Raw genomic sequence first — 25,443 nt, forward strand, 5'->3', positions numbered from 1 at the left:
ACCGAAATTGAACAAATTTTTGAATATTTATAAAAATGATTTATTATATATACACAAAATCACATATAAATTGCATTAGTATATAAATATTCAGATTTTGATAAAAATATTTAAAAACACCTTAATTTCTTAATTTAGATACAAACCTTAAAAGGTTTTATGGCATAAATTGTATCTAATTGTATTTGAACATAAAAGTCTTCGCATAATAATGGTATTAAATAGTAATACGGAAATTCCAAGATACAATTTTTTTACCTTTGTGTTAGAACAAAGACCAAAGCTAATAAAAAAATAATATATAAATAAATAAACTTTTTTTACATGAATTTTACATTTTAAGTAAAAGCCCTTTTGTAATTTATCGATAAGTTATCAAAGTGCTAGGGGCGAACCTTTAAACGATAGTTGCAATAATTTAACGGGCTACTGTCAATACCTGATCTTGTTTTTAAAATAAGAGCTTTTAAATCTCAAAGCTATAATTTTAGAGACATAGACAATAATCACGCATTCACAATTAAACATGGTTTAAAAGTTGGCCAATTCAAGCGATTAATTTGTGCCAAGTTACTATTTTACTCCATGAAAGTCTGGCAGCACTGTTGGGCGGAAATCAGATTCGGCCATCTGGCAACACTGCATAGTTAAGAGTCAAAACATTAAATCGCATTTTTTTACACGGTTGAAAAATGTGGATATAAGTACTTAAACCGCAGCAGACCAACTTTTAAACAACGGCAAGAGGTGGGTCCATATGTCTAGTGTGTTGTGAACAATAGTTTGAAAAGGAAGCCAGTGGATATGAATGAGTTTGGAAGCAAAAAAGAAGTGCCCCAGCCCAATTAATCGTGGGCGCAGTATTGATTTTTTCGCGAGTCAGAGACACAGATGTTCCGATTGGAATGCAAGTGGCAGTGGAAAACAGCAGTCGGGGAAAACACTTTCCAAATGTGCATGCTTGAATGGCAGTGCATCTGGTAGATAAAATGCAGGCCAAATACGTGCAACGCACACACAAACTTTCTTCGGTTTTGGCCAGTTGGTGACATCATCACCACCATCATCGGCGCCGTCAGAGTTACCAATATTGCTGGCTACTGCTTGCTATTCATTAATCACTTCTATTCCCTTCATCCCTCCCCCAGAGCGCGACAGAGATTCCCCAGAGAGAAGCGAGAGAGAGAGCGAGAAAGCCATCGAGCGAGATTCCCCACTCCACCTGCTGCAGTACCAGTTCTCCATTGCACCCACACATAGGCGTTAGACCACCGGACAGGAAACAGGAGACCACATCCCCCTAGGCGAAATGGACCGAAAGGCTGAGCTGGAACGCAAGAAGGCCAAGTTGGCCGCTCTGCGGGAGGAGAAGGATCGCCGGCGCCGCGAGAAGGAGATCAAGGACATGGAGGAGGCGGCTGGTCGGATTGGTGGCGGTGCTGGCATAGACAAGGATCAGCGCAAGTGGGTTTCATCCAAACCACACCACAAATTACGCCACTTTGTACCATTTTACTGAATTATTTTGATGTTTTGTCACTCAGGGATCTCAACGAGATGCTGTCGTCGTTGGGTGTGGCCCCCGTCTCGGAAGTACTCTCCTCGCTGTCGGACGTCAACTCCATGACGTCGGACAACTCCAACACACAGACCCCCGACGCCAGCCTGCAGGCCACTGTCAACGGGCAAAGGTAGGTTATATTTCCAGTTCATTTCGTTGAAATTCTTATAAAATAAACTGAAAACACAAAAAATTCAAACAATGTCCTTCTGCAGCGGCGGAAAGAAACAGCCACTGAATCTGAGCGTCTACAATGTCCAGTCCACGAGCATTCCACCAAAGGAGACCCTGGTCTACACGAAACAAACGCAGACAACCAGTACCGGCGGACACGAACGTGATGGTGCGTATTGCCCCCGTGACAGGGGATATTAGGCTCTGCTCTAGCCGTATAACCGTAACCGTAACCGTAACCGCAATTGCAACCGTAACCGTAACCGTAACCACTGTCCATAGTTAAAAAAAAAAAAAACAATAAGAAATCCATCTTTCGCTATTGCTGCTCTCGTTCTTGTTCCTGTTCTTGTTCTTGGTCAAGTTGTTTACTGTGTTTTTTGGCTTTCCTGAGTCTCCGTCCGATGGCGGAGGATGTGCCTTTTCATCTTCAGTCGCTCTGTCGCTCTGTCTGTCTTCCGACCCGTGTTTGTGTCCCTCCCCCCACATCCGTGTGGCGCCAGTTGACAAATGCTGCATGTTGCCTTCAATTTTGCGCTTTCCCCGTCCCCCGTCCTTCACCTACCGCCTCCCATCCAGCCACGCCCCTCCGCAGAGAATAAAAATTAAAAAAAGAAAAACAATAATCCATAGTGAAATAAAATAACAAATACAGTTCTTTCTTGCCACTCCTCGCCCCTGTCAGGATATATGGAGGATTGGTGGCGTCCACGTAAAGGTACTAATCTTAGTTTTAAGCAAACTCCACACTAATCAGATCCGCACACCTCGTTGTGATGGTGAAAATGTGATGAAAACGATGTGAAAACTTGAAAAACAAGTGAAAAGTCAACCCAGAGCCCCCCTGTACAACGTTTATACGATGAACTTTGAATTGTTAATACATAGTTAGAATGGAGAAAAGGATGTCCCGTTGCAAGGATCGTATAAGCGTAGTATCTGCTGGTGGATTATAGATACATATAATATATATATATTCGATTGCCAAAATTAACGATAGCTTCCTATTGCTTTGCTTCAACTCGATTTGGTTACTATCTATACCCCCAAAGACAGTCATCTCTTGTAAACGAAATACAGTCTCTTGCTTTGTTGCTTTTAGTTGATTTACTTTATCCACATCGGTGCTACCAACCCGCCTTGACATTCCCACACATCCTATTTAGCTACATATGGCCACAGAAGCATGAGAAACGTATATAACTCCTTATTTTTGAATTATTTCCTATGTGTATATTGCTATAGAACCATATAGAACCATCTCTTGGTCTTGGCAGCTACTTTGGTGTTCGATTTGGTCCTTCGAGACAGATTTTGTTCAAGGACTGTTGGTAGCACTGTTGCCGTTTCGAACTCATCGCCATTATTACGATTATTGTTTATCCTTTTGCTTTTTTCTCCACCTGCTTAGCATCCACCCATTCCCATTCCCAGTCCACTAAATCAATCATTAGTCCATCAATCATTAGCCCATCAATCATTAGCGTGTACACCGTTCGAGCGCATTTAATAATTTGTCTATTTACTTCTCTCTCTCTCCCCCTTATCTGTTTTTGGCACGCACGCAAAAAAAACTGCAGCTCATGCTACGGATTATTATGGTGAGTAGTCCTCGTTGTATCCGTAATCTTGTACCTAGACTTTTCAGCCTCAGTAGCCTGGCTCAGGTCTGTGTACCGTACCCACCCGTAAGAGTACCGTAATACTATAAACCCGTAACCGTAACTGAAAGCCTCTGAATCTAAGCACCCACCCATCTATCTATCTCTCTACTTGTATTTCTATTTATTCAAATATGTGTGTAGTTTTGGTATTATATCTCCTCATTCCGTCCTATATTCCCGTAGAACTCTTTGCCTTGCGTAGACTACTTATGCCTGATATTTATGTATTATCCTATGTATCGATTATCTATGTTTATCGTAGTAGTTGCTTCTTCGATCTTCGTTTCCGATTCGGTCATTTGATTTGTTCCCCCGATCCGATCTTACAATATATATATATTATATATATAATATGTACTTATGTATACATTTTATATGATTTTATAAATGATTTGTTTCAACTAGCTCTAAACCTCATCGCAAAAGAGTAATTTGTGTATAAATCGATAAATATCGATTAATATGAAAATCAAAAAACAACAAAAATTGTTAATCTCCACCCAATTTATAAGTTCTTATTTCTTTTAAGTAGCTTTCGTAATCATTTTAAGTTTTAGACATTTTAATTTTTTTTTTTCGATTTCGATTATTCGATTAATATTTTCATTATAATTTATGTATAATAACATTCGTAAGTTCTACCATTTTGGATATTGCAGTTATGTATACGGCAGCCCTTTCCGGTTATCATTTTGGAAGAAGCTGCATTGTTTTGAATAATTTTTTTCTAGTCGATTATTTTCTCGTAATCAGTAAAGATATAAGTTATCGATAACCATAAGAAACACCAACACCCATACACCAACACCAACACCCACACAATCGTACACAAGGAAACTGCATGCGAAAGCACAGAACCGAGAGTCTATATCTATTTATCATATGTATGATCTGTAACCCGATCTATCAGTTGACACATCCTATGCTGTATGATAAAAGTTTCTCCTCCCCTCGCTACCTTTTGTGTTCCATCATGAAAGTCAGGCTTGTGTGCTAATTATTCATCATTATCCTATATATCCAATATATATATAATATATACCGTATATATCCGTATGTGGCCATGTGTGATCATTTCGCCAAGCAAAAATTAAGCACACTAAAAACCAAACATCTCTCACGTTTTTTTACCGTATGCATTTAGTTTAAATTTTACAAATTGACTATCGATTGATTTGTTATCGATTATCGATTATTTATCACAATGGGCGGTAATGCCAATGTGGAAAACTCATGATTTCCTTTCCGTTTTGATTTGAACGACAACGAAACAAAAACTACCAGCAATGTATGTACAATAATTTTTTATTTATATTTCTTCAAGATGAATACAATCTTAATCCGGGTTTAGAGTGGGAGGATGAATTCACAGGTAGGTACAGGCCAGCCGCCATCAAAATATTGAACAGTGACGGAATCGACATGAAGCAAAATAGGAACGCTCAAATTCTCACTTTGCGAACAAAGCGAACAAGATAAATCAAGAAACTAATTTAAATCCCAATAATCAATCGAAAATCAAGAAACGCGTCGAAAAGTACGATTCTTCGAGATGTCAGTGTTGGAAATGAATTGAAGTGAACGAGCAGCACACACGCAAACACAACACTGATTTAACGGACCTGGCCTCGAACCTTTTCTCTCTCTCTCGCTCTCATTTCCGCTTTTTGTACAGCTTACATTTGCATAACTCTGCTACTGCTTCTTCGGCCCAGCCCCGTTCCTGCCCTCCTTCCGAGTCCTCCTTGCCTGCCTCGCCCCCTTCTGTGTGTCTGTTGCTAACCCAATCACTCATCTCTAACTCTCTCTCCTTTAACAACCTAACTGTTTCTAACAACAAAACAGTAACTTCAGTGAAAGGTATACAGGGATGCTAGGCTTGCTCCATTTCATGCTCCCGAGAGTGGGAGGGGCTTCGCGCCCAGTCGCACTCTCGTCCATACTCTCTCTTTTCTGGTCCTCGCCCCCAGCTCCAGATCCTCTCTTCAATTACAGCACTGTAACAGTAAACAGTAACAGTAAAGAATCGATCAATCGGCCGTTAACTTTACAATTTTAAAATATATGTGTAATATATTTCTAGCATAAAACTAAATAATTTTAAGTGCAAGCAATTATAAAATGGGTGGAGAAAAGAAACAATGTATAATAGCGATAACGTTGATAGAGTTAATCGAAACAAAAAAAATCAAATCCCCAAACTGGGAAATTGTAATATTTTTTCATTTCTGTAATTGGCTTTGTGTATTAAATAGGTAAATTGAAAACAGAACAAAAAACGAAAAACCACATGCCTTCACTCACCTGCTCATTAATTCACTGTACATATGCTGTGTATATCGATAACAATTACCGTCTGATATATGCACCTGTGTGAGTGCGTGTGTTTAACAGTTTATTAACAGCCATGCACCTGTCAACACATCTCTCTCTTCCCCTGTCTCTCTCTCTCTCGCTCTCTCCCTCTCTGTCTCGTACGCACGCACGCATTTGTGATCACCCACCACCCACACGAAAGAGATGCAACGACGAGAAGAAGTAGAAGAAGAAGACGTATCGGAGAAACCCAAATGCTGTGTGCTGGTCTCTCTCATTCACCAACCCCCTCCCTCTCCCCCTCTCGCTCACACTCTAAGCTTCAGCCTGACCACCCCGCCACCCCACCACCCACTCCACACCATAACCTAACATAACCCAACTCTACTACTCCCCCCCACCCCCACCTGCAAAGAATTATGAATTAAAAGAAGAAGAACAAAGCCAAAGGTCACAGAAATTTGCAGTCTCTAAGCCAAGCGAAGACGAAGAAGAACGCAAAAATGAAAACGAATATGAAAATGAAAAGAAAACGAAAATCAAGAATAAGAATCAGAAGAAAGTCATTGAAGAAACCGAAAGTAGAATTGTTCCTGTTCTGTCGATTGTCACGTTCCTCTAGCTGTGTTAGTTTTATACCTTAAACAGTGCTTGCATTTGATGCCCAAGGAGACGACGAAGAGAGCTCGCTGCCACACCTGGACAATGGATTCACCTCCAAGCTGCCGCCGGGCTACCTCACCCACGGCCTGCCCACCGTCAAGGACGTGGCTCCAGCCATCACGCCCCTCGAGATCAAGAAGGAGGCCGAAGTGAAGAAGGAGGGTCAGTATTCTTCAAATTCTCTACAAGATCCTATTATCCTACTTCCTGTATCCCCTTTTATCCAGTTAACGAGCTATCCGAGGAACAGAAGCAGATGATCATCCTGTCGGAGGACTTCCAGCGATTCGTGGTGCGCGCCGGACGCGTCATCGAGCGTGCCCTCTCCGAGAACGTGGACATCTACACGGACTACATCGGCGGCGGGGACAACGAGGAGGCGAACGACGAACGCTCCCACGCCCGGCTCTCCCTCAACCGGGTGTTCTACGACGAGCGCTGGTCCAAGAACCGCTGCATCACCAGCATGGACTGGTCCACCCACTTCCCGGAACTGGTGGTGGCCTCCTACCACAACAACGAGGAGAGCCCCAACGAGCCGGACGGTGTGGTGATGGTGTGGAACACAAAGTTCAAGAAACGGACACCCGAGGACGTCTTCCACTGCCAGAGCGCTGTGATGTCCACCTGCTTCGCCAAGTTCAACCCGAACCTGATCCTCGGCGGCACCTACTCAGGCCAGATTGTGCTGTGGGACAATCGCGTCCAGAAGCGCACGCCCATCCAGCGAACACCCCTCAGCGCCGCCGCACACACGCATCCGGTCTACTGCCTCCAGATGGTGGGCACCCAGAACGCGCACAACGTCATCTCCATCTCCTCGGACGGCAAACTGTGCTCGTGGTCGCTGGACATGCTCTCGCAGCCGCAGGACACCCTCGAGCTGCAGCAGCGCCAGTCGAAGGCCATTGCCATCACCTCCATGGCCTTCCCGGCCAACGAGATCAACAGCCTGGTGATGGGCAGCGAGGACGGCTACGTCTACTCGGCCTCGCGTCACGGTCTGCGTTCCGGGGTGAATGAGGTATACGAGCGGCATCTGGGCCCTATCACGGGCATCTCCACACACTACAACCAGCTGTCGCCGGACTTTGGGCATTTGTTCCTCACCTCGTCCATCGACTGGACCATCAAGCTCTGGTCGCTCAAGGTAACCGGTCCATTGTCCACTCCTCCCTCCGCCTCAGTTCGAGCAAGAGCTAACATCCTCCTCCTTCTTTCAGGACACGAAACCATTGCACTCCTTTGAGGACAACTCGGACTATGTCATGGATGTGGCCTGGTCGCCAGTGCATCCGGCGCTCTTCGCCGCCGTCGACGGCAGCGGCCGGCTGGATCTGTGGAACCTCAACCAGGACACCGAGGTGCCGACGGCCTCGATTGTGGTGGCCGGTGCTCCGGCCCTCAACAGAGTCTCCTGGACGCCGTCGGGCCTGCACGTGTGCATCGGCGACGAGGCCGGCAAGCTGTACGTCTACGACGTGGCCGAGAATCTGGCGCAGCCGTCGCGCGACGAGTGGTCCCGGTTCAACACCCATCTCAACGAGATCAAGATGAACCAGAGCGACGAGGTCTAGGACGGACGGAGGAGTAGTCGATGATAGTTGGTACCAATTCTGCGATTCTCCGATTTCTGGAACGCCAGAAGCGTGTTCTCCCCCCCCTCCCAAAATGAAATTAAAGTGTAGTCTTTTCTCCCGAACATCCCTCCACTTGTGATCCCGCTGCTCCCTAGTCTTTATTGATTTTTTTTTTCCCCTGTAATGCCCAGCATTAGTGCCAGGTCCCGGAAGAAGGCCAGGGAACTCGTGGCATTCGGCACCGTATTAGAGAATAGAGGTTCATCCAATGAAGCTCGCTGGATTGGTATTGTAATTTATTTAATTTCGGTATTATTAGACACTGCTCTCAAGTCCCCATGTCCCCGGACATCCTCCTTCCAGGAGGCGAGAGCAGATACAATATATGGAGTGGTCAGTAGGGCTTCTCCTCTTTTTATTTGACGTTTCTGAACTAAGAAGAAGGAAGAATCGCCTCCGACCGGAGACCGGAGAGAGCTACACTTAAACAAATAACTGCTACATATTATATACAAACGAGAACAGCAACTAAGCTTAACCCGCGGAGAAGAAAGACAGGGCGTAGACGGGGGCTGGCTAGCTGGGCACTAGAATGGAGACGGAGCCGGAACCCCCATGTACATGTATTAGAGTGAAGCCTATTTAACGAGATTAAATAAAGATATCTATATACACACAAGCCCTCTCGGAGGTACTGCCTATTCATTTAGATTAAGTGGTTTCTCTAATCTTTTTTATTGGGCTCTAAAGAGACAGTTTAAAGAGATCATGTATTCCAGTTACTAGAACCTATTGTTATATTATTCTATAGCTAAATTAATTAAATTATTAAACCATTTAATTACTCTGGAACAATATAGGGAGCTACTACATTTTTAAAGTAGGTTCTATTTAAAATGGCTTTCATATATTTTAGTTACTAGTATCTAGTATATAATTTTAAAATCAAATTATAAAGCAACATAAGTACTATATTCGAGGTATAATGTTATAAAAAGATATAAGAAAGATAAGATTTAAGATAAAAGAATACGATGGAATAGCTCTCATATCATTTCCAATGTGGGGTTTCTAAAACAGATATTGTTTGAAGAGATATTCTGGTTCTAAGAGCTATACTTGGACGTTTATTTGAAATGGAAATATAAGAATATTCAAATTACTATTATTTATTATTAAATTCTATGTTATTTTTATTATTAAACAATTAAATCACTCCATCACTCTATTACTCACTATATTAGGGCATTAACAATTTTTATGATAGAAAATAAAATTTATTATATTTATAAAATATTTTAGATATTTTAGATGGCATATATTTATATATATATGTAAATATAAAATATTATATATAGATATATATATAATATTTCAGTGAAAACAAAATAAAAATCACAAAAAATGCTTATTCCTGATTTTTTTCGCTCAGTAAATAATTGTTAATTTTTTTATTATTTATATTTTTTGCTTAGAAAATAATGATTATTTTTCATTTTAGTTTTGTCGCTAAAAAAATTGATGATTTTGTGATTTTTTAAATAAAACTCATAGTGATTATTACCCTGATAAAAAAAGATTCCATTAAAAGAAAAAAATGAAAAAAACTAAAATAGTTAAAATATTGGGGAAAACTGATTAAAAAATTTTAAAAAATTTACACCAGACCATACACAGAGGTTTAATATATTATAATTATTTAAAGTTATATAAATAATTTACAAAAAATATAAAGTTTCTAAAAAAATGGATAATGCTTAAAAATATTTCAAGGAAAAACATTTTCCAAATCCTTTTCCATCTTAGCTCTTTCTCAAAAATATTTAACCTTAAAATTTTGAAGAAATCTGAGACCATTGGCTACAAGTTTCAGATAAATCAGATCGGTAGAAATATAGAAATAGTTATATATAGGTTAAAGTTAAAGTCAGTTATTGTTTCCAGAGAACCTAAGGCATTCAGGCCGTATTCTATTACAAAAACTTTTTATACTCAGTCTTATAGTCTCCCAAATTCATTTTTATTATAATTATATATTATAATATATAACATTAAGATTATATAAAGTAATATAAAAATTATATGAAGTTAGTCAAAAAATGGAGTATGTTTAAAAATTTTTCAAGAAAGAACATTTTCTGACCTCTTTTTCATCTCAACAAATTTTTAAAAAAATTTCAAACATTAAAATTTTGAGAATCTCTTACTTCCGACCATAAGAAGCTTCCAAAAGACCATTCTCTACAAGTTTCAGATAAATCATAAAAAAATTATAATTATAATTATATAATAATAATCATATAATAATAATTTTAAAAGTGTTTCGAGGTTAAAGTTGAAGTCGGTTATAGTTTCTTCTTCAGGTCTATCCTGTAAGGATGTTTCTACAAAAAAATACGAAAATATTATCTCTAAAAATATTCAGATTTTTAAAAATAATATTTTTCTCCTCTTTTAGACATATTTTCGAATACAGAGACTCTATAAGAAGACTATTCTGCATTGGGTCTTTGGGTTAAAAATATAATCTTTATACACAGACTTAAAAAATATTTATTGGGGAAAATAGGTTTTTTTTGCCTTTTAGACCAGTATACCCCCTTAGTGAAGCGCTTAAGGAATTCATCAGAGATAGAGATCGTTCTGGAAGTGTTCTGAAAGCCCCTACATTGTTCATGTCGCTCGGATCTCCACTGGGGCTTCAATTAATTAATTCCAAGCTGGTTCCGAGTGATTCAGTTGCTCAGGAATTCCAAGTGCAGGCGGCACGGAAACGGAATCGAAAGCTTGGGGCCAAAGTGGCGCTCACAAAAGCTTCTACACTGGCAAAAAATTAATAGCTTACAGTATAAAAAAATAATAATTTATTCTTCTCATAATGTCTCTGAAATTCTAAAATAAAAAAACTTTAAAACCCGAAGCCCAAAAATTTGAAATTATTTCTGAGAGTGCACGACTTGCGCCTCGGAGAGCAGTTCCGAAGAGCGGAGAGCCACCTGGCACTGCGAGGAGGCCACCACTATCACCACCACCTCCCGTGCGTCATTAGCCCAGAGCCAGTGGAAGCGGACGCATCTCTCAGAGAAACAGTGTCGAGATTGAAATCGAAAGCGAATTTTAGCGAGAAGAGCTCCAGAAGAGGAGAAATTGCACTTTCCAGACCCAAGTCCTAGCCCTACAAATGGACAACTACAAGGTGAGTCGGCGGGGGGCAACCAGGCAACCAGGTGCCTGGTGCCTGGTGCAGTAACATCACCGCTGCAATTATCGATTTGCAACGCGATGCGTCATCCGTTTTCAGCCCGTGCCCACGGTGGTGGCCGCCGCCCCCTTCGACGCCGCCGCCGACGCCCAGGCCCTCCGCTCCGCCATGAAGGGCTTCGGCACCGACGAGCAGGAGATCATCGACATCCTCACCGGACGGACCAACCTGCAGCGCCAGACCATCCGGGGCATCTACGAGGCGGAGTTCGAGCGCGACCTGGTCGACGACCTGAAGAGCGAGCTGGGCGGCAAGTTCGAGGACGTGATCGTGGGTCTGATGATGCCACCGGTGGAGTATCTGTGCAAGCAGCTGCACGCCGCCATGGCCGGCATGGGCACCGAGGAGTCCACCCTGGTGGAGGTACTCTGCACCAAGTCCAACGAGGAGATGGCCGAGATTGTGGCCGCCTACGAGGAGCGCTACCAACGCCCCCTGGCCGAGCAGATGTGCAGCGAGACGTCCGGCTTCTTCCGCCGTCTGCTCACCCTCATCGTCACTGGAGTACGCGATGGCCTGGACACTCCGGTGGACGCCGCCGAGGCCAAGGACCAGGCCGCCCAACTGTACTCCGCCGGCGAGGCCAAGCTGGGCACCGACGAGGAGGTCTTCAATCGCATCATGTCGCATGCCAGCTTCCCGCAGCTGCGGCTCGTCTTCGAGGAGTACAAGGAGCTCTCCGGCCAGACCATCGAGCAGGCCATCAAGCACGAGATGTCCGATGAGCTGCACGAGGCCATGATGGCCATAGGTCAGTACTGAGCTGCTCTGCGAGATGCTCCTCCCTACTACCACTATAACCTTTCCACTTACAGTCGAGTGCGTCCAGTCCCCGGCGGCCTTCTTCGCCAACCGGCTGTACAAGGCCATGAACGGCGCCGGCACCGACGACGCCACCCTCATCCGGATCATTGTCAGCCGCTCGGAGATCGACCTGGAGACGATCAAGCAGGAGTTCGAGCGCATCTACAACCGCACCCTGAACAGCGCCGTGGTGGTAAGTCCTCCAGCTCCTCGCCCCGGTTGCGAGTGCTCCTCCGCACCTGGCTAACGTATCGCTTTCCCTTCCATTACTTCCACATTCCACCCGTGTTCTGTATTCTGTATTTGTTGCGGTGTTGTGTTGTCCTAGGACGTAAGTATTGGTCGCGGCATTGGCTCTCTAGGTGGCACTCCCGATCTCCTCCAGATCTAAACAGAAGTTACCCTACTTTTCGCTACAGTTGCTAGTTTTTTTTTTGACAAACAAGGGAAAGGTTTGGTGTTGGAGTCCTTGGCAGGACAATCGAAATTTAAGGATACAGTTTATTGGCTATGATTAAGGCTTAGAGATCCTCTAGCCAAGCAACTTTGGTGCAAATGGGATACTTAAACAAACAAGAAGTGATCCGCTTTGAATCCTGGTCTCTCTTTTTCCATTTTTTGCAGGCGGAGACCTCCGGAGACTACAAACGGGCCCTGACCGCCCTGCTGGGAGGCGCCTAAGCGTGAGCCCGATCTACACAATATATATTTATCCGCAACCGTACTCATAGCCGTATTCGTAGTGTGCCTTTTAGAGAAGTCGCTTTTAATGGCTGCGCCTGCGCACAGTGCTGGCAATAAATAAACGCACATAGCAAAAAGTGTCTAACCAATAGGAATACAGATAATTTGGATTGGGGCGGGTGTGGGGGCGGGGCGCGGCATGCACTGGGCCTACTTGAAGAACAGCTTGTGGAGCTCCTTGGCCTTCACGGGCAGGTAGTTCTGCATCTCGTCCGGATTGGTCCAGAAGGCGACTGAGCTCTGGAGCTCGGAGCAGGGCGCCTCCCGGTGAATGTACTCCTTCAGGATGTAGTCGTTTTCTATCTCGTGGTGGAATCTCGTGTCGTGCATCCGGATGAGCACGTCGTCGACGCGCAGGAAGTGGCGCAGGAGTATGAAGAAGCCCGAGGGCATAACGCGCTATAACCGGAGAAGGATAATCAGAAACTGGGACACAGGGAATGAAGATTCCCACTTACGATTCGCACGCTCATCACGGAGATGCCGTGATCGTGCAGCTCATCCTCGAACAGGGTGAGATCGTGATAGAAAATGATATTCTCCCGCTGCATCAGCTTGAACTTGTTCAGGGTCTGGTCCGTGGCCTCGGCGCGCACCTTCTCGTTCATGGTGCCCTGGTAGGTGGACGTGAATGTCCAGTCGAACGGCTTGAACTTCTCCTCCATAGTCTGTTCCGGTCTGGAACAGTAAAAAGATTAAAGGATGCAACTTGGGACTGAATAATTTTTGAAAACCCACCGGGTTTCCCGCCATTCCTGAGCACAGGCCACTTCCAGCGGCTGTTTGCCGTTGGCCACCAGCGCCAGGGCATCCATGGGCTTGAACTCGAGCAGCGCCCCGTCCTTGTGCTTGAGGATCAGCTTGTTTTTGTGGAACACCATGTCGGGCAGGTGGGGCAGCTCCAGGGAGTGCTGGTAGTGGCAGAGATCACACCGGTTCGCGTCCTCCTTGTCGCAGCACTGGGTGCTGCCCATCTTGCAGATGCTCTTGAGGATGTGCGACTTCTCGTAGCTAATGGCCCAGTCGTGGAATCTAATCGCCTCGCTGTCCACCGGCAGCCGAGGCACAAAGCACTGCGAGTGGGAGATAAGGATAAGGTTAGTCGCGCGGGGCATCCTTGCTGCGGCGAACTTAAAGCACTCACATCGCTAGACATGGTTATACGCGAAATTTATATTTTTCAATAGTTTTCAAAATCGAGTAGAAAAGTCTGTATAAAATAAAAATCGGGCTCAAAAAAAGTTCATATCTTTTCCTCGGACGCTGAGCAAATGATTATTTAATTTATCGATAGTTTTGGCCGGACATTATTTTCGATAGGAATGGGAGCTTACTTGAAAAGGGGAACAAGTGATATTTCTTATTAATTTATTAAAGTTTATGATTTTAGTTTTTAAGAAGTTTTGAATAATCTTACAAATTGTTTAAAATACAACCTTAATTTTTTAAATTAATTTTGACAAGACCACAAACCTTAACCAGCAGTATCATTTCAGTTTAACAGACCATTTTACTCACACTATTTGAATTATATTTTTTAAACGTCCCTGAATTGAACAAACTTTCCTTTCTTTACAGAATAATCCTTAAACTAAAATTCAATCAAGATCCCCCCAAAGTTTTTAAACCGTTATCTGTTCTAACCCGCTGTTATCGATAACAGCAAAAATCAGTTGGCGGTCATCTGGCAGCGCTGTCACCTTTTGTTTTTGTTTTTTCATTTTTCAGTTACTGTCGATTCAGGTTCACTTATGTGAAAATTTCGTCGATTTCCAGCGGCAAGTCAAGGATCCCCACCACCATGAACGCCTTGAGGCGCTTGACCCACCGCCCGAATGGGATTCGGGCTTCCCCCTGCTTCTGGTCGGGCCTTTCCCGAGCGAGCTCCACCAGCTCCTCCAGTTCCACCACAACCAGGAGCAGCAGCAACAGCAAGCAGGAGCAACCGATTGTGACCGCCTCAGAGGTGCGTGGCGTCTCCCAGGCCCTGCTCCAGCACAAGGGCAGCCTGGGCCAGCCCACAGCCCTGTCACATCCGCACCTCATCCGGCCGCAGGAGCTGGTGCCGGGTGTGGAGCAGAGCGAGATCTGCGAGCGAAGGACACTGCTGATGCAACATATCCGGGCCTATGCCCGCAACTTTGGTGCAGAGTTCAATGGCCACCAGAGCCCCAACCACATGGTGAGTCCAGGCCTCCGTTCCGGCTTTCCACTGCATCCTCTAAGAGATTCCTCTCCTGTTCTAGCTCGTTGTTGGAGCTGCCAGCAAGAAGTACATGAGTGGGAAGATTCCGTACGTCTTTCGGCAGAACTCGGACTTTTATTATCTGACCGGCTGCCTGGAGCCGGACGCTGTGCTCGTCCTGACCATGGACGAGTCCCAGACTGTGATCTCCGAGCTGTTCATGCGACCCAAGGATCCGCATGCCGAGCTTTGGGATGGGCCGCGCACCGGACCCGAGATGGCCGTGCCGCTGTTCGGCGTCAACGAAGCCCATCCGATAGACCAGCTGGACCAGGTGCTCGCCAAGCGGGCCGCTGCCCTGAAGCCGCATCTCTGGTTCGACCAGAAGCACTCCGACCTCCCCTCCCTGACCGAGGAGATGAAGCGGCTGAGCGGAAAGGAGCAGCGACCCTACCTGCCGCCCTACTCGTTCATCGAGGGCATGCGGGTGCTCAAGTCCCCCGCAGAAATGGATCTCATGCGACGCACCTGCGCCATAGCCTCCCACTCCTTCAACGAGGTGATGGCCGAGAGCAGGCCCGGCCTGTCGGAGCACCACCTGTTCGCGGCCATTGACTTCAAGTGCCGCATGCGCGACGCCAGCTACCTGGCCTATCCGCCAGTGGTAGCCTCCGGCCGGAACGCCACCATCATCCACTACGTGACCAATAATCAAGTCGTGGGGGTGCAGGACATGGTGCTGATGGACGCCGGCTGCGAGTACGGCGGCTACACCAGCGACATCACCCGCACCTGGCCGGCCAGCGGAGTGTTCACGGACCCCCAGCGCACCCTCTACGAGATGCTCCACCAGCTGCAGCTGGACGTCATCGAGATGATCATGTGGCCGGGGGGCGAAACCCTGGACCAGCTGTTCGAGAGCACCTGCTTCAAGCTGGGCAAGTACCTGCAGGAGATCGGACTGGTCTCCAAGTCGATTACCGACTTCAAGGAGCTGGCCGCGCAAGGCTATCGCTTCTGTCCGCACCACGTCTCCCACTACCTCGGAATGGATGTGCACGACACACCGCATGTGTCGCGCAACACGCGCATCGTGCCCGGCATGGTATTCACCGTGGAGCCGGGCCTGTACATTAGTCCCGACTGCAAGGATGTGCCGCCGGAGTTCCGCGGCATCGGCATCCGCATCGAGGACGACCTGCTGGTCAACGAGAACGGCCAAGTCGAGATTCTCACCGCGTCCTGCATCAAGGACCCGCGCGCGCTGGAAAAGCTCTGCCAGCAGCAGGTGAAGGAGCAGCAGGCCGAGTAGTAGGAGATGGGCTCCAAATTCCTAGTCATACGTCGCTGTCCCGGCACACCTTCGTACTCCATCCTTCGCATCCTCCGCATCCGGCAAATTCGATGTAAAAAGACGGCTGGTTATTTTATTTTAAAATGAGAAAATGGCCAAATACAAATTTGAAATGCGAGTTGAAGTCCTCCTGGTCTCCTTCTCCCTGGGGCGGTTTACAGCTTGGCGAAGACGGGCTTGTCGTCCTTGGTCAGCTGGGCGGCCACGGCCTGGGCAAAGTCCTCCGACTGCAGGTTCAGCTTGTTGATGGTGCGCTGAAACGGGAAGATGCAAAGGTTATCCGACATGGCTACGAGGGCAGAAGAAATCCTTATCGGAATTCTTATCAGAAAGAGATCCTACAATGTGGTCCAGGCCCTGCTGGTTGGTGTGCTCCAGGGAGTAGGTCATGCTCTCCTTGGTCGTCTGCACGGCGATGGGACTCTTGCCAGCAATGTTCTCGGCCAAGGCCAGAGCGCCGCTCAGCAGCGACTCCTTGTCCGGGAAGACGCGGCTGACCAGGCCCGAGGAGTGGGCCTCGGCTGCCTCGAAGCGGCGCCCGGTGAAGCACAGCTCCCGAGCCAGCGACTGGCTGCCCACCGCCTTGGGCAGGCGCTGCAGGGTGCCCACATCGGCGGCCATGCCGATCTCCACCTCCTTGACCTGGAAATAGGCGTCCTCGGTGCAGTAACGGATGTCAGCGGAGGTGATCAGGTCGACGCCGGCTCCGATGCAAGCCTTGTGAACGGCAGTGATCACCGGCTTGGGGCAGCGCTCCAGGGTGCTGATGGAGTCTTGGTACAGACGGATCAGCCGCTCCATGATGACGCCCTTGCGGGCCACGTCGTCGGTCTCGGCCAGCTGCTGGCCCAGATTCATCATGTCGTTGAGGTCGATGCCGGCGGTGAAGTGCTTTCCGGCAGCGGAAACCACAATTGCCCGGCAATCGGGATTTGTGGAAAGCCCTTCGAAGCACTCCTTGATCTCCCTGAGGATTATAGAATGCTACAGTCTCCCTTATTCAATGGTGGCCTTCACCTACATCCACATCTGCTTGTTGATGGCGTTTAACTTGGTGGGACGATGGAGTTCCACATGGAAGACGAACGGCTTGGGCGTACTGATGACCAGAGTCTTGAAGTGGTGGCCATGGGCGGCGGGTTCTGCCTGGGCGGAGGACAGCTGGCGTTGGGGCTGCATCTGGGCGGCTGTGGCTCGAACGGCTTAAAGTAAAAACACTCAAGTGAGAGATGAACTCGAAGACAGTCCCGAGTTCATTGACTGCGGACTTTGACCGGCCCGCCTCTTTGGACCCAGGGGGCGGCCGGCATGTCCTATCGGCCAGCCAGGGTTGACCAGCCGTCACCTACCAGTCGCGGTGGGAGCCAGCTTCATGAATGTGTTCAGTCGGGACAACGACATGGCTGCAGAATGATTTCAAAATTCAAATCCACTTGTTGCAACAGCTAAATTGTTTTGGTTTTATTTTACTATCGATTAATTCTTGCAGCGGTGATGCCACATAACGCGAATATCGATTGCACTTGTATAGAATATTTACTACGAAAAATAAAACCGCATATCCAAGCTAATTTGAGTTCAGCAAGTAAACTTCTCAAATACAATAAAATACTCTACAAATTATTATTTTTTAATGAATATATCCCAGCAGGCCGTGCTCGTTTTAAATACCGATACAAGTAGGCTGTGGCGAACACAATTCGATTCGTTCGCTTCCCAACACTGCCGAACGAAGTCGCCTTCGATAAATACTTTTGGCGGGCCGAGACGCCTGATCAGGAAACAACACAATCAACTTGTTATTCTTTCAATGCGGACGTACATATCCGGGTTTAAAAACATAATATAGTATTGGGTGATCCGAGTTAACGGGATTCTTTAGATTCGTGATGGCGCCGTGCGTGTTGTGCCGTAGCTACGATAAAGACGAATTGATTTTCGGTCCCGTACACCAACATGGAAAGATGTGGATGCATACCAACTGCCTGGTGAGTCTCTGGTCCGCTAAAGAGTTATGTTCGTGCCACTTCATACTGCGCCTTTGCAGTATTTGAGCTCGAACCTGAAGCAGCGTGGCAATGATGACAACGGAATACTGTGCTTCCTGCCGGAGGACATCGAGGAGGAGGCCCGGCGCTGTCGGGCCCTGACCTGCTACTATTGTCACAAATCTGGAGCGAATATAGGATGCTGCCACCCGACATGCCGTCGCACCTTTCACACAAAGTGCGGCATCGACAACATGGCCCAGAATCAGTTCCGCGGCACCTACAAGTCCTTCTGCCACTCGCATGTGCGCAACTACCGCTACCGGCCCGATCCTGACGAGGACTGCGTGATCTGCCAGGAGCGCTTGATGGGCACCGAGGAGCGCTTCAACGTCTGCACCATGCTGCACTCGCCCTGCTGCCGCAACGGCTGGTACCACCGCCTCTGCCTGCAGGCATACGCCAACTCGGCCGGATACTTCTTCAAGTGCCCGTTGTGCAATAACTCCAGTACCTTTCACGACGTAGCTCTGCGCGGGATCTCGGTGCCAAACAGGTGAGTTCCAGCTCCGATACTGATGCCATTCGACGCTACTATTCGCCTACTACTCCGTTTAGCGACGCTTCCTGGGAAGCCGAACCGGACGCCTATGTGGAGCAGACACAGAGGGAGCAGTTCTGCACTGCCTCGCGCTGCCTGAGCGACAGTCGTTTCATTTACGTTGCCTCTCTGATCTACTGCACCCTCTGCGGGTCCAATCCCGTCCACCAGTTCTGCACCAAACAGAACGAGGCCACCTACAGCTGTATGATTTGCTCGAACGTCGCCGAAGCTAGCCAGATCTATGGCCCCGCTGCCCCGAACCGGGACGACGCTATAGACGAGGACGACTATGACGATCCCCTGGATCAGGACTTTGTGATCAATGAATCATCGCAAGACCCGGAACCGGAGCCCGAGGCGGAGAAAGAGGAGAAGCAAGAGTCAAATAAGCAAGCGGAAGAGGAGGATTCCGACACTGATGATGATAAGCTCATGACGATGGCTTTTGATTCGATTATTGTTCGTCGCTGCCCCGTGCACGGAGTCCTTTCTCCGACCTCGCAAGCGCGCGCCTATAATCTGCGTTCTCTGAGCAACCAGGAGAACGATGCTCCGACACCGACCGTTGCCGCGGGCGTTCGCGGCCGTCGCTCGCGAACGGCGCTCTCAGCCCGTAGTCTTGACACAGCCGTGGCGGCAAGCACATCCGCCGCCACTGGCGCAGCCGTCGCCGATGCTGCCACAGCAGATGAGGAGAACAAGGATGAGAAGCCCTCTGGACCGTCAGGCTCAGTGCAGGCCCCGTCCAGACGTCGACGTTTTTTGCGCTCTCTCTCGCCAGAGGCGACTGCCAGTCGCTCCTCCGCCCGTATCCAAAATCGTCTTCAGCAGCAGCAACAGCATCAGGAGCCAGCCGCTCCAACCGATCCGAATGACGCCGCCACCCCAACGGCGTCCACAAGCAATGTCGCTCGCCGTCGGCGATTCACGACCACAGGTGCTTCTTCTTCGTTGAATGACCTGGCGTCTCCGAACATGGACATATCCTGTATAGCCAACAGGACTCGCCGGCGCTTGCCCTTCTACAAGACTGGCCGCAAATAAGTCCAGGCTGGCGCCGGGCCGCGTTTGTTTTTGCAAGAAATTCAACAATTACTCTTCACATTTCCCCGGATGGCGAGATTCGTTATCATTTCCCCAAATTATCCTGTTGTAACTTTTACATTTTGGCAAGAAGGACTCGCAGCGTTGCCCGTTGAGGCGCCCCCGCAGTTATGTTCCGGCTGGGCGCTTCCGCTTCCGTTCAAGAAAAGCAGCATAGAGCTTATCTCATTCCCGGATAGCAAGAATCGTTATCATTCCCCAAATTATCCTGTTCCGCGTGTGCGTTGTGCTGTTATGTAATTATCTAGACTTTATCATACTCGTATCTTTACACCTTCCAATAATAACACTAAGAATCGTATATATATTCCATAAGTATATATTCCTGGTATCTCCGGCACCTAGCTAGAGCGAGATAGCCGGAGATGCTTCAAAGCGAAAGAGAGGGAAAACAAGGCTTTTAGTTTTTAGTTTTTATTTTTTATTTTTTATTTTTAGATGCCCTAAGTTTGAATTTGTTTGTATACTCGCTGTATATATTACTTAAGACTATTTTTTATTTACAAAATTGCTGTGCGATGATTAGTTACCAACAGGCAATGGATTTTCAATTTATTTCCTTAAAATAAAGTGCAAAGTTAATTAAGTTTAAAAAATTTAAAATTTTCAAGTATTGAATCGAAAGTATTACAAGATTTCAAATTTAAAAAGTTGGAAAAACCTGTAATTGAAAAGAAACTGCATTTTTTCTTTTCGTTTCCGTATAATTGTTAAATAATTAAAATTAGGAAGCAAGTGTAATTTATCCGAAAATCAAAATATAATATATAAATTGTTCAAAAAATTTGATTTATTGCTTTACAGTTCAAAATAAACTGTATTAATTTTGTATTTGGGAATTGAGAAAAATCGAATTAAATAACCAGTGTGTGCCCACTGTTGAGCGAAAACAGCCCGCTCGCCTATCGATAGCCTCACCGTGACAACGTGGCGATAACACGATATTCGCGACATACCCACTGGCTGGTCACACTGGGGCATATAGTTTTTGGCTTTACATGTATTTGTGCGTTAGTAATAGTTTATCCAGAATACAATTGTAAATTAAGGACCGACTTGGACGACCCTCAGCCGAGACAGAAGCCGCAGCCCACAGAGCCCAGTCGAGATGAAAGCTTGAGCCGACAGCGCGGTCAAAGGCAGCAAACTCCACTCACAAAATTCAGCAATCAGCCTGGCCTGCCTGTTCGTGTGTGGGTGTGCATGAGAGAGAGAGAGAGATAGAGAGAGCGAGCGGTGTAGGTGTAGGGGAGTGTGTGCATGTGTGTGTTCGTGCCAGAAAATTGCAAGGGAGGAGGCGGACTTGGCCAATTTGCAGTCCGTGAAGCCAGAGCCCCTAGACCCGAGAACCGTGAACCGGAACCCCGGAGTATAGAATCGCTCGCAAAGCCCATCATCATTCCGCCTAGCGCCACCCCAGCTGTTCAAAGAAGAAGAAGCATCAGCAGCAGCAGCAGCAGCCGCATCTGAAAATGCAACTCGCCCACACACCTAACAGTTGCTGATAAAAGTCAACGCACAGAACAAAAAACAAAAAACCCACCAGCAGCAGAGCCAAAAAATACAAAATATTTTAATCAAAGGAAATTAAATAACAAGAGCCAGAGACAGAGACAGACACAGAGCCATAGCCAGAGCCGGGGCGGCAACAACAACACTTACATAAATTGACACAGCCCCCAACAACAATAGCTTATCACGCAGCAGCAGCAGCAGCAGCATCACCAAGAACGACAGTTTATCTCAAAAATATTCATACGAGAAGGGAAATAAGAGAATTACGAAGAAAAAACGCAGCCGGCGTGCGTGTGTGCTGCGGGTGTGTGCGTGTGTGTCTCAGCACCAAAAGCAACAACAAACAGCAAAAAATTTCATAATTTCTGCTGCCTTTTTTTGCGAAAAATATATATTTTTTTTTTGAATTTGTTCGCATTGTTGCAAGCTCCGAACTGTAAACACCAAACAGCAACAACAACAAGAGTATGGCAAAAATGGCACGCGGCTTCGATCATCTGTTCAAGCTGCTTATAATTGGCGACAGCGGTGAGTTTTTCCCAGGTTTTCCGACTTAAAAATAGCCAATCACGCCCGGCGGCCGCGGCTATAGATTTTGAGTTTCTTGTCCCAATTAGGGAGGGGGGAGCCCCGTTCGCACAGCCCACAAAAATGCATTTTATTGGCAGGCCGACCAACAGTCTCTTAAAGGTGGAAAAGGTGCTCCAAAAACATAAATCTTCACTTCTATTTTATTTTTTTACTATTTTGTACTATTTTGTACTATTTTCTTCTATTTCCCAATTAAAAAGGGGGGAGTCTCGTTCACACAGCCCACAAAAATGCATTTTATTGGCAGTATGACCTGAAAAGGTTCTCCAAAAACATAAATCTTTACTTTTATTCTAGTTCTTCATTTTTTTTTTATATTTTTTTTCAATTTACTTTTCAAAAAACTGTTTTTGAAAAATATTGAAAAGCTGTTTTTTGAAACTAATAACAAGAAAAATTGCAATATTAAAAAACTAATCTATTAAATATAAAATTATTTTAGAACATTTTAATACAATAAATACATAATTATAATAAATATATAGGCAATAACATTATAATATTCATACTATAATTATGGTTGCAGTATGAATATTATTATTAATATATCTGCGTTGAATTTACTAATACTAAAGCAAACCATTAATTAAAAGATTGTTAGTGAGTAATATTTAAAATAGATATAATTATTCAGAGTTTCTAGTTTTTTTTTTTAATTTTTTGATTCAAAAATCAGATTTCTGTAATAATTTTGTTTTGGATTCAAAATATTCCCAAATCATTAAAAGAATAAAAGAAGAGAAAGTTTTATTAAGAAATACAATTATTAAAAATTCAGAATTTTTCGATTTATTCGGTTGTTTTTAAAAAACCTAAAACAAAAATGGTTTTTGACAATTTTTTTTAATTAGACTTCTAAAAAAATCATTAATTAAAATAGATATTGTACTACAAAATATATATATTTTAATATTATTGTAAAGCTATTAATCTGGATATTAAAAAATAATACATTTAGCAAAAAAAATCTTTGAAAAAAGATTTTGGGAAATGTTTTTCAATCAGAATACGATAATAGTTAAAATTAAAAACTTCCGTCAAAACCCAAGAAAAGGTTAAAAAACATAGTTTTTTAAAAACTTTTTGGATTTAAATATAGATTTTTCTTAAAAAAATCTTTTGAAAAACTGAATAACTTTGGGAAATAGCGAGTTTTGATATTTTTGTTTAGAAATCTTAAAAAAAAAAGGATTTTGAAAATGTTTTTGGATCAGAATGCTACGAAAATCAAGAAAAGCTAAAAAAAGTTAGATTTTTATTACTTTTTGGGTTAAAAAGGGAGTAAAAAATAGTTAAATAATTAAGCATAAGCATTAAAAAAATGATTTATTGAGAAATACTATTTTTCGGATACGACATAACTTTCAGTATTGAGAGTATTGGGTTTTTTTAGTTAAAAAAATCTTAACAATTTTTTTTTCGAAAATGTTTTTGAGATGGAGTGTGGGTTTTCGAGAAGCTCTTTTACGCTGTCGACTTGTTAGTCATCCACCTGCGAGCTAGGAGCCCCTAGAATCGATCTTAAACAAACACGGATGTATGAAACCCTGCCCTGGAACTCCCACCCCCACCCCCATCCCAGCCAGTGCCTGGCACAGTTTCAGCGGATCAGCTGTCCCCCGAGCGGGACCGCGGGCGCGCGGGCGAACCAAGATTTCCCGAAAACCGCACTGTGACTAATTCTGACTAACGAGGGGCAGGATGTAATCCGTCACCACTCCCACGACGACGCCCTGCCCCTTTCCGTCGGCTGCCCCCCTCGGTCTCCGCCAGTAATCGGAGACGGAGCTCGAAGGCATTCCACAAAAAAAAATAAAATGCGAATGAATCCCAACCAGAAAGTAACTTAATCGGCGACTCTCCTTCTCCCCGCAGGCGTTGGTAAGTCATCGCTGCTCATCCGCTTCTCGGACGACACGTTCTCGGGCAGTTATATCACCACGATCGGAGTGGACTTCAAGATCCGCACCGTGGACATCGGGGGACTGCGGGTGAAGCTGCAGATCTGGGACACAGCCGGCCAGGAGCGGTTCCGGACGATCACCAGCACATACTACCGGGGCACGCACGGCGTCATCGTCGTCTACGATGTGACGAACGGGGAGTCCTTTGCGAACGTCCGCCGCTGGCTGGAGGAGATCCAAAACAACTGTGACGTGGTGAACAAAGTATTAGGTGAGCTTCCTTCCTCTTTTCCAAGCAGGACTACTCACTAACTACCTATCCTTTCTTCTAGTTGGCAACAAGAACGATGATCCGGACAGGAAGGTGGTGATCACCGAGGACGCGCAGCGCTTCGCGAAACAAATGGACATCGAGCTGTTCGAAACATCCGCCAAAGACAACATCAACGTGGACGAAATGTTCCTGTCGATAACGAGGCAGGTGCTCCAGCACAAGCTGCGCACCACCTCCAACGAGCAGCAGAAGGACACCATCCACCTGAAGAACACCCCGGGCACCAAGCGTCGGAAATGCTGCAGTTGAAAGCGGCTCCGGCATGGTAAATGGCACAGCAACTGGAACTGGAACTGGAGTCGGAGGAGGAGTTGGAGTTGGAGGCGGAGTAGGAGTAGGAGTTGGATGGAGGATGAGATTGAGGAGATGGCGTTGCGTCTGCAGAGGATGGCTCCTGTGAGTGGACGGAGAAGACGCGGGAGGAGCAGGAGCTGGATCGAGGCCAGAGCCGTGGGAAACGCTGCGGGGGGCGCGTAGTTTGTAGGAACTTGTGGGTTATTCGGCGTATGGATACTACGGCACACACACACTCACACAACACTATATATATATATATGTACGGCGTACACCCACACCGTTAGATATAGCTTACACCAACACCACACCACACACAACACACACCACACACAACACACACACCTCACATAGAGACAACAAATTTTTGTTTTGTTTTTTTTCCCCTTCCCCGATCCTCCTGTGTTTTATTCGGAATAATGCCAGAATAGCCGTAAACAAAAGTGTAAAAGTGTAAAGCGCAATTAAATGTATTTAGCAATTTATATACATATTAATATATACATAAACGAAATGGAAACAGATCGCATATTTATAAAGCCAGAATATATTTATATTTCTAACGAGAGGCGCGCGAGAGCGGCGATTGTATTTACAATTCGGCGGAAATGTACACACGACTAATCCGAAACGAATGGCTTCCAACTCTCAGACTCCCAGACACACACATATATTTTTTGCAGTGGAAGCGTATACATTATACAAAGAATCAGTAGAGGAAAGCTATTGTCAAAGATGTAACTGCTAGGTGTACAGTGTGCTCTAAAAACTGCACTCACTTTCATTAAATTTGTATTCAGAA

The 25,443-nt window shown here is 45.6% G+C and overlaps 7 protein-coding genes across 22 annotated transcripts; 5 read left to right on the forward strand and 2 right to left on the reverse strand.

The window, feature by feature from the left end:
• The first annotated feature begins 589 nt into the window (after window positions 1-589).
• Window positions 590-8,637, forward strand: LOC6503154 (cytoplasmic dynein 1 intermediate chain). 15 transcript variants are annotated; one of them, XM_032453005.2, is made up of 10 exons: window positions 590-747; window positions 1,149-1,464; window positions 1,545-1,691; window positions 1,777-1,904; window positions 2,391-2,453; window positions 3,316-3,336; window positions 4,724-4,771; window positions 6,385-6,540; window positions 6,606-7,528; window positions 7,602-8,637. In XM_032453005.2, the coding sequence occupies exons 2-10, from the start codon at window positions 1,310-1,312 to the stop codon at window positions 7,953-7,955; spliced, it is 1,995 nt and encodes a 664-aa protein (XP_032308896.1). In that variant the 5' UTR covers window positions 590-747; window positions 1,149-1,309; the 3' UTR covers window positions 7,956-8,637. The 15 variants fall into 15 exon arrangements, with proteins under 15 accessions (XP_032308896.1, XP_032308897.1, XP_032308899.1 ...); XM_032453006.2 differs by having other exon boundaries at window positions 6,388-6,540; XM_032453008.2 differs by having other exon boundaries at window positions 591-747; window positions 2,421-2,453.
• Window positions 8,638-10,989: 2,352 nt separating this feature from the next.
• Window positions 10,990-12,863, forward strand: LOC6503155 (annexin B10). Of its 2 annotated transcripts, XM_014905833.3 has the most exons (5): window positions 10,990-11,154; window positions 11,260-11,971; window positions 12,036-12,217; window positions 12,353-12,355; window positions 12,649-12,863. In XM_014905833.3, the coding sequence occupies exons 1-5, from the start codon at window positions 11,140-11,142 to the stop codon at window positions 12,703-12,705; spliced, it is 969 nt and encodes a 322-aa protein (XP_014761319.1). In that variant the 5' UTR covers window positions 10,990-11,139; the 3' UTR covers window positions 12,706-12,863. The 2 variants fall into 2 exon arrangements, with proteins under 2 accessions (XP_014761319.1, XP_001963535.1); XM_001963499.4 differs by lacking the exon at window positions 12,353-12,355.
• Window positions 12,770-14,067, reverse strand: LOC6502949 (TIP41-like protein). The gene is made up of 4 exons (XM_001963500.4): window positions 13,913-14,067; window positions 13,507-13,841; window positions 13,227-13,446; window positions 12,770-13,167 (listed from the first exon to the last, which is right to left on the reverse strand). Exons 1-4 carry the CDS (start codon window positions 13,922-13,924, stop codon window positions 12,919-12,921), a joined length of 816 nt encoding a protein of 271 aa, XP_001963536.1. The 5' UTR covers window positions 13,925-14,067; the 3' UTR covers window positions 12,770-12,918.
• A 393-nt stretch (window positions 14,068-14,460) lies between these two features.
• On the forward strand, window positions 14,461-16,431 carry LOC6503156 (xaa-Pro aminopeptidase 3). The gene is made up of 2 exons (XM_001963501.4): window positions 14,461-14,950; window positions 15,015-16,431. Exons 1-2 carry the CDS (start codon window positions 14,570-14,572, stop codon window positions 16,263-16,265), a joined length of 1,632 nt encoding a protein of 543 aa, XP_001963537.1. The 5' UTR covers window positions 14,461-14,569; the 3' UTR covers window positions 16,266-16,431.
• LOC6502948 (delta(3,5)-Delta(2,4)-dienoyl-CoA isomerase, mitochondrial) lies at window positions 16,354-17,815 on the reverse strand. Its single transcript, XM_001963502.4, has 4 exons — window positions 17,657-17,815; window positions 17,329-17,509; window positions 16,650-17,274; window positions 16,354-16,561 (listed from the first exon to the last, which is right to left on the reverse strand). Exons 1-4 carry the CDS (start codon window positions 17,706-17,708, stop codon window positions 16,463-16,465), a joined length of 957 nt encoding a protein of 318 aa, XP_001963538.1. The 5' UTR covers window positions 17,709-17,815; the 3' UTR covers window positions 16,354-16,462.
• Window positions 17,816-18,023: 208 nt separating this feature from the next.
• LOC6503157 lies at window positions 18,024-21,216 on the forward strand. The gene is made up of 3 exons (XM_001963503.4): window positions 18,024-18,295; window positions 18,355-18,851; window positions 18,914-21,216. Exons 1-3 carry the CDS (start codon window positions 18,197-18,199, stop codon window positions 19,941-19,943), a joined length of 1,626 nt encoding a protein of 541 aa, XP_001963539.1. The 5' UTR covers window positions 18,024-18,196; the 3' UTR covers window positions 19,944-21,216.
• Window positions 20,944-25,209, forward strand: LOC6503158 (ras-related protein Rab-35). Its single transcript, XM_001963504.4, has 3 exons — window positions 20,944-22,046; window positions 23,985-24,284; window positions 24,346-25,209. Exons 1-3 carry the CDS (start codon window positions 21,986-21,988, stop codon window positions 24,594-24,596), a joined length of 612 nt encoding a protein of 203 aa, XP_001963540.2. The 5' UTR covers window positions 20,944-21,985; the 3' UTR covers window positions 24,597-25,209.
• Window positions 25,210-25,443: the final 234 nt, after the last annotated feature.

The sequence above is a fragment of the Drosophila ananassae genome, chromosome XL, assembly GCF_017639315.1.
Source record: "Drosophila ananassae strain 14024-0371.13 chromosome XL, ASM1763931v2, whole genome shotgun sequence".
NCBI lineage: Eukaryota > Metazoa > Arthropoda > Insecta > Diptera > Drosophilidae > Drosophila > Drosophila ananassae.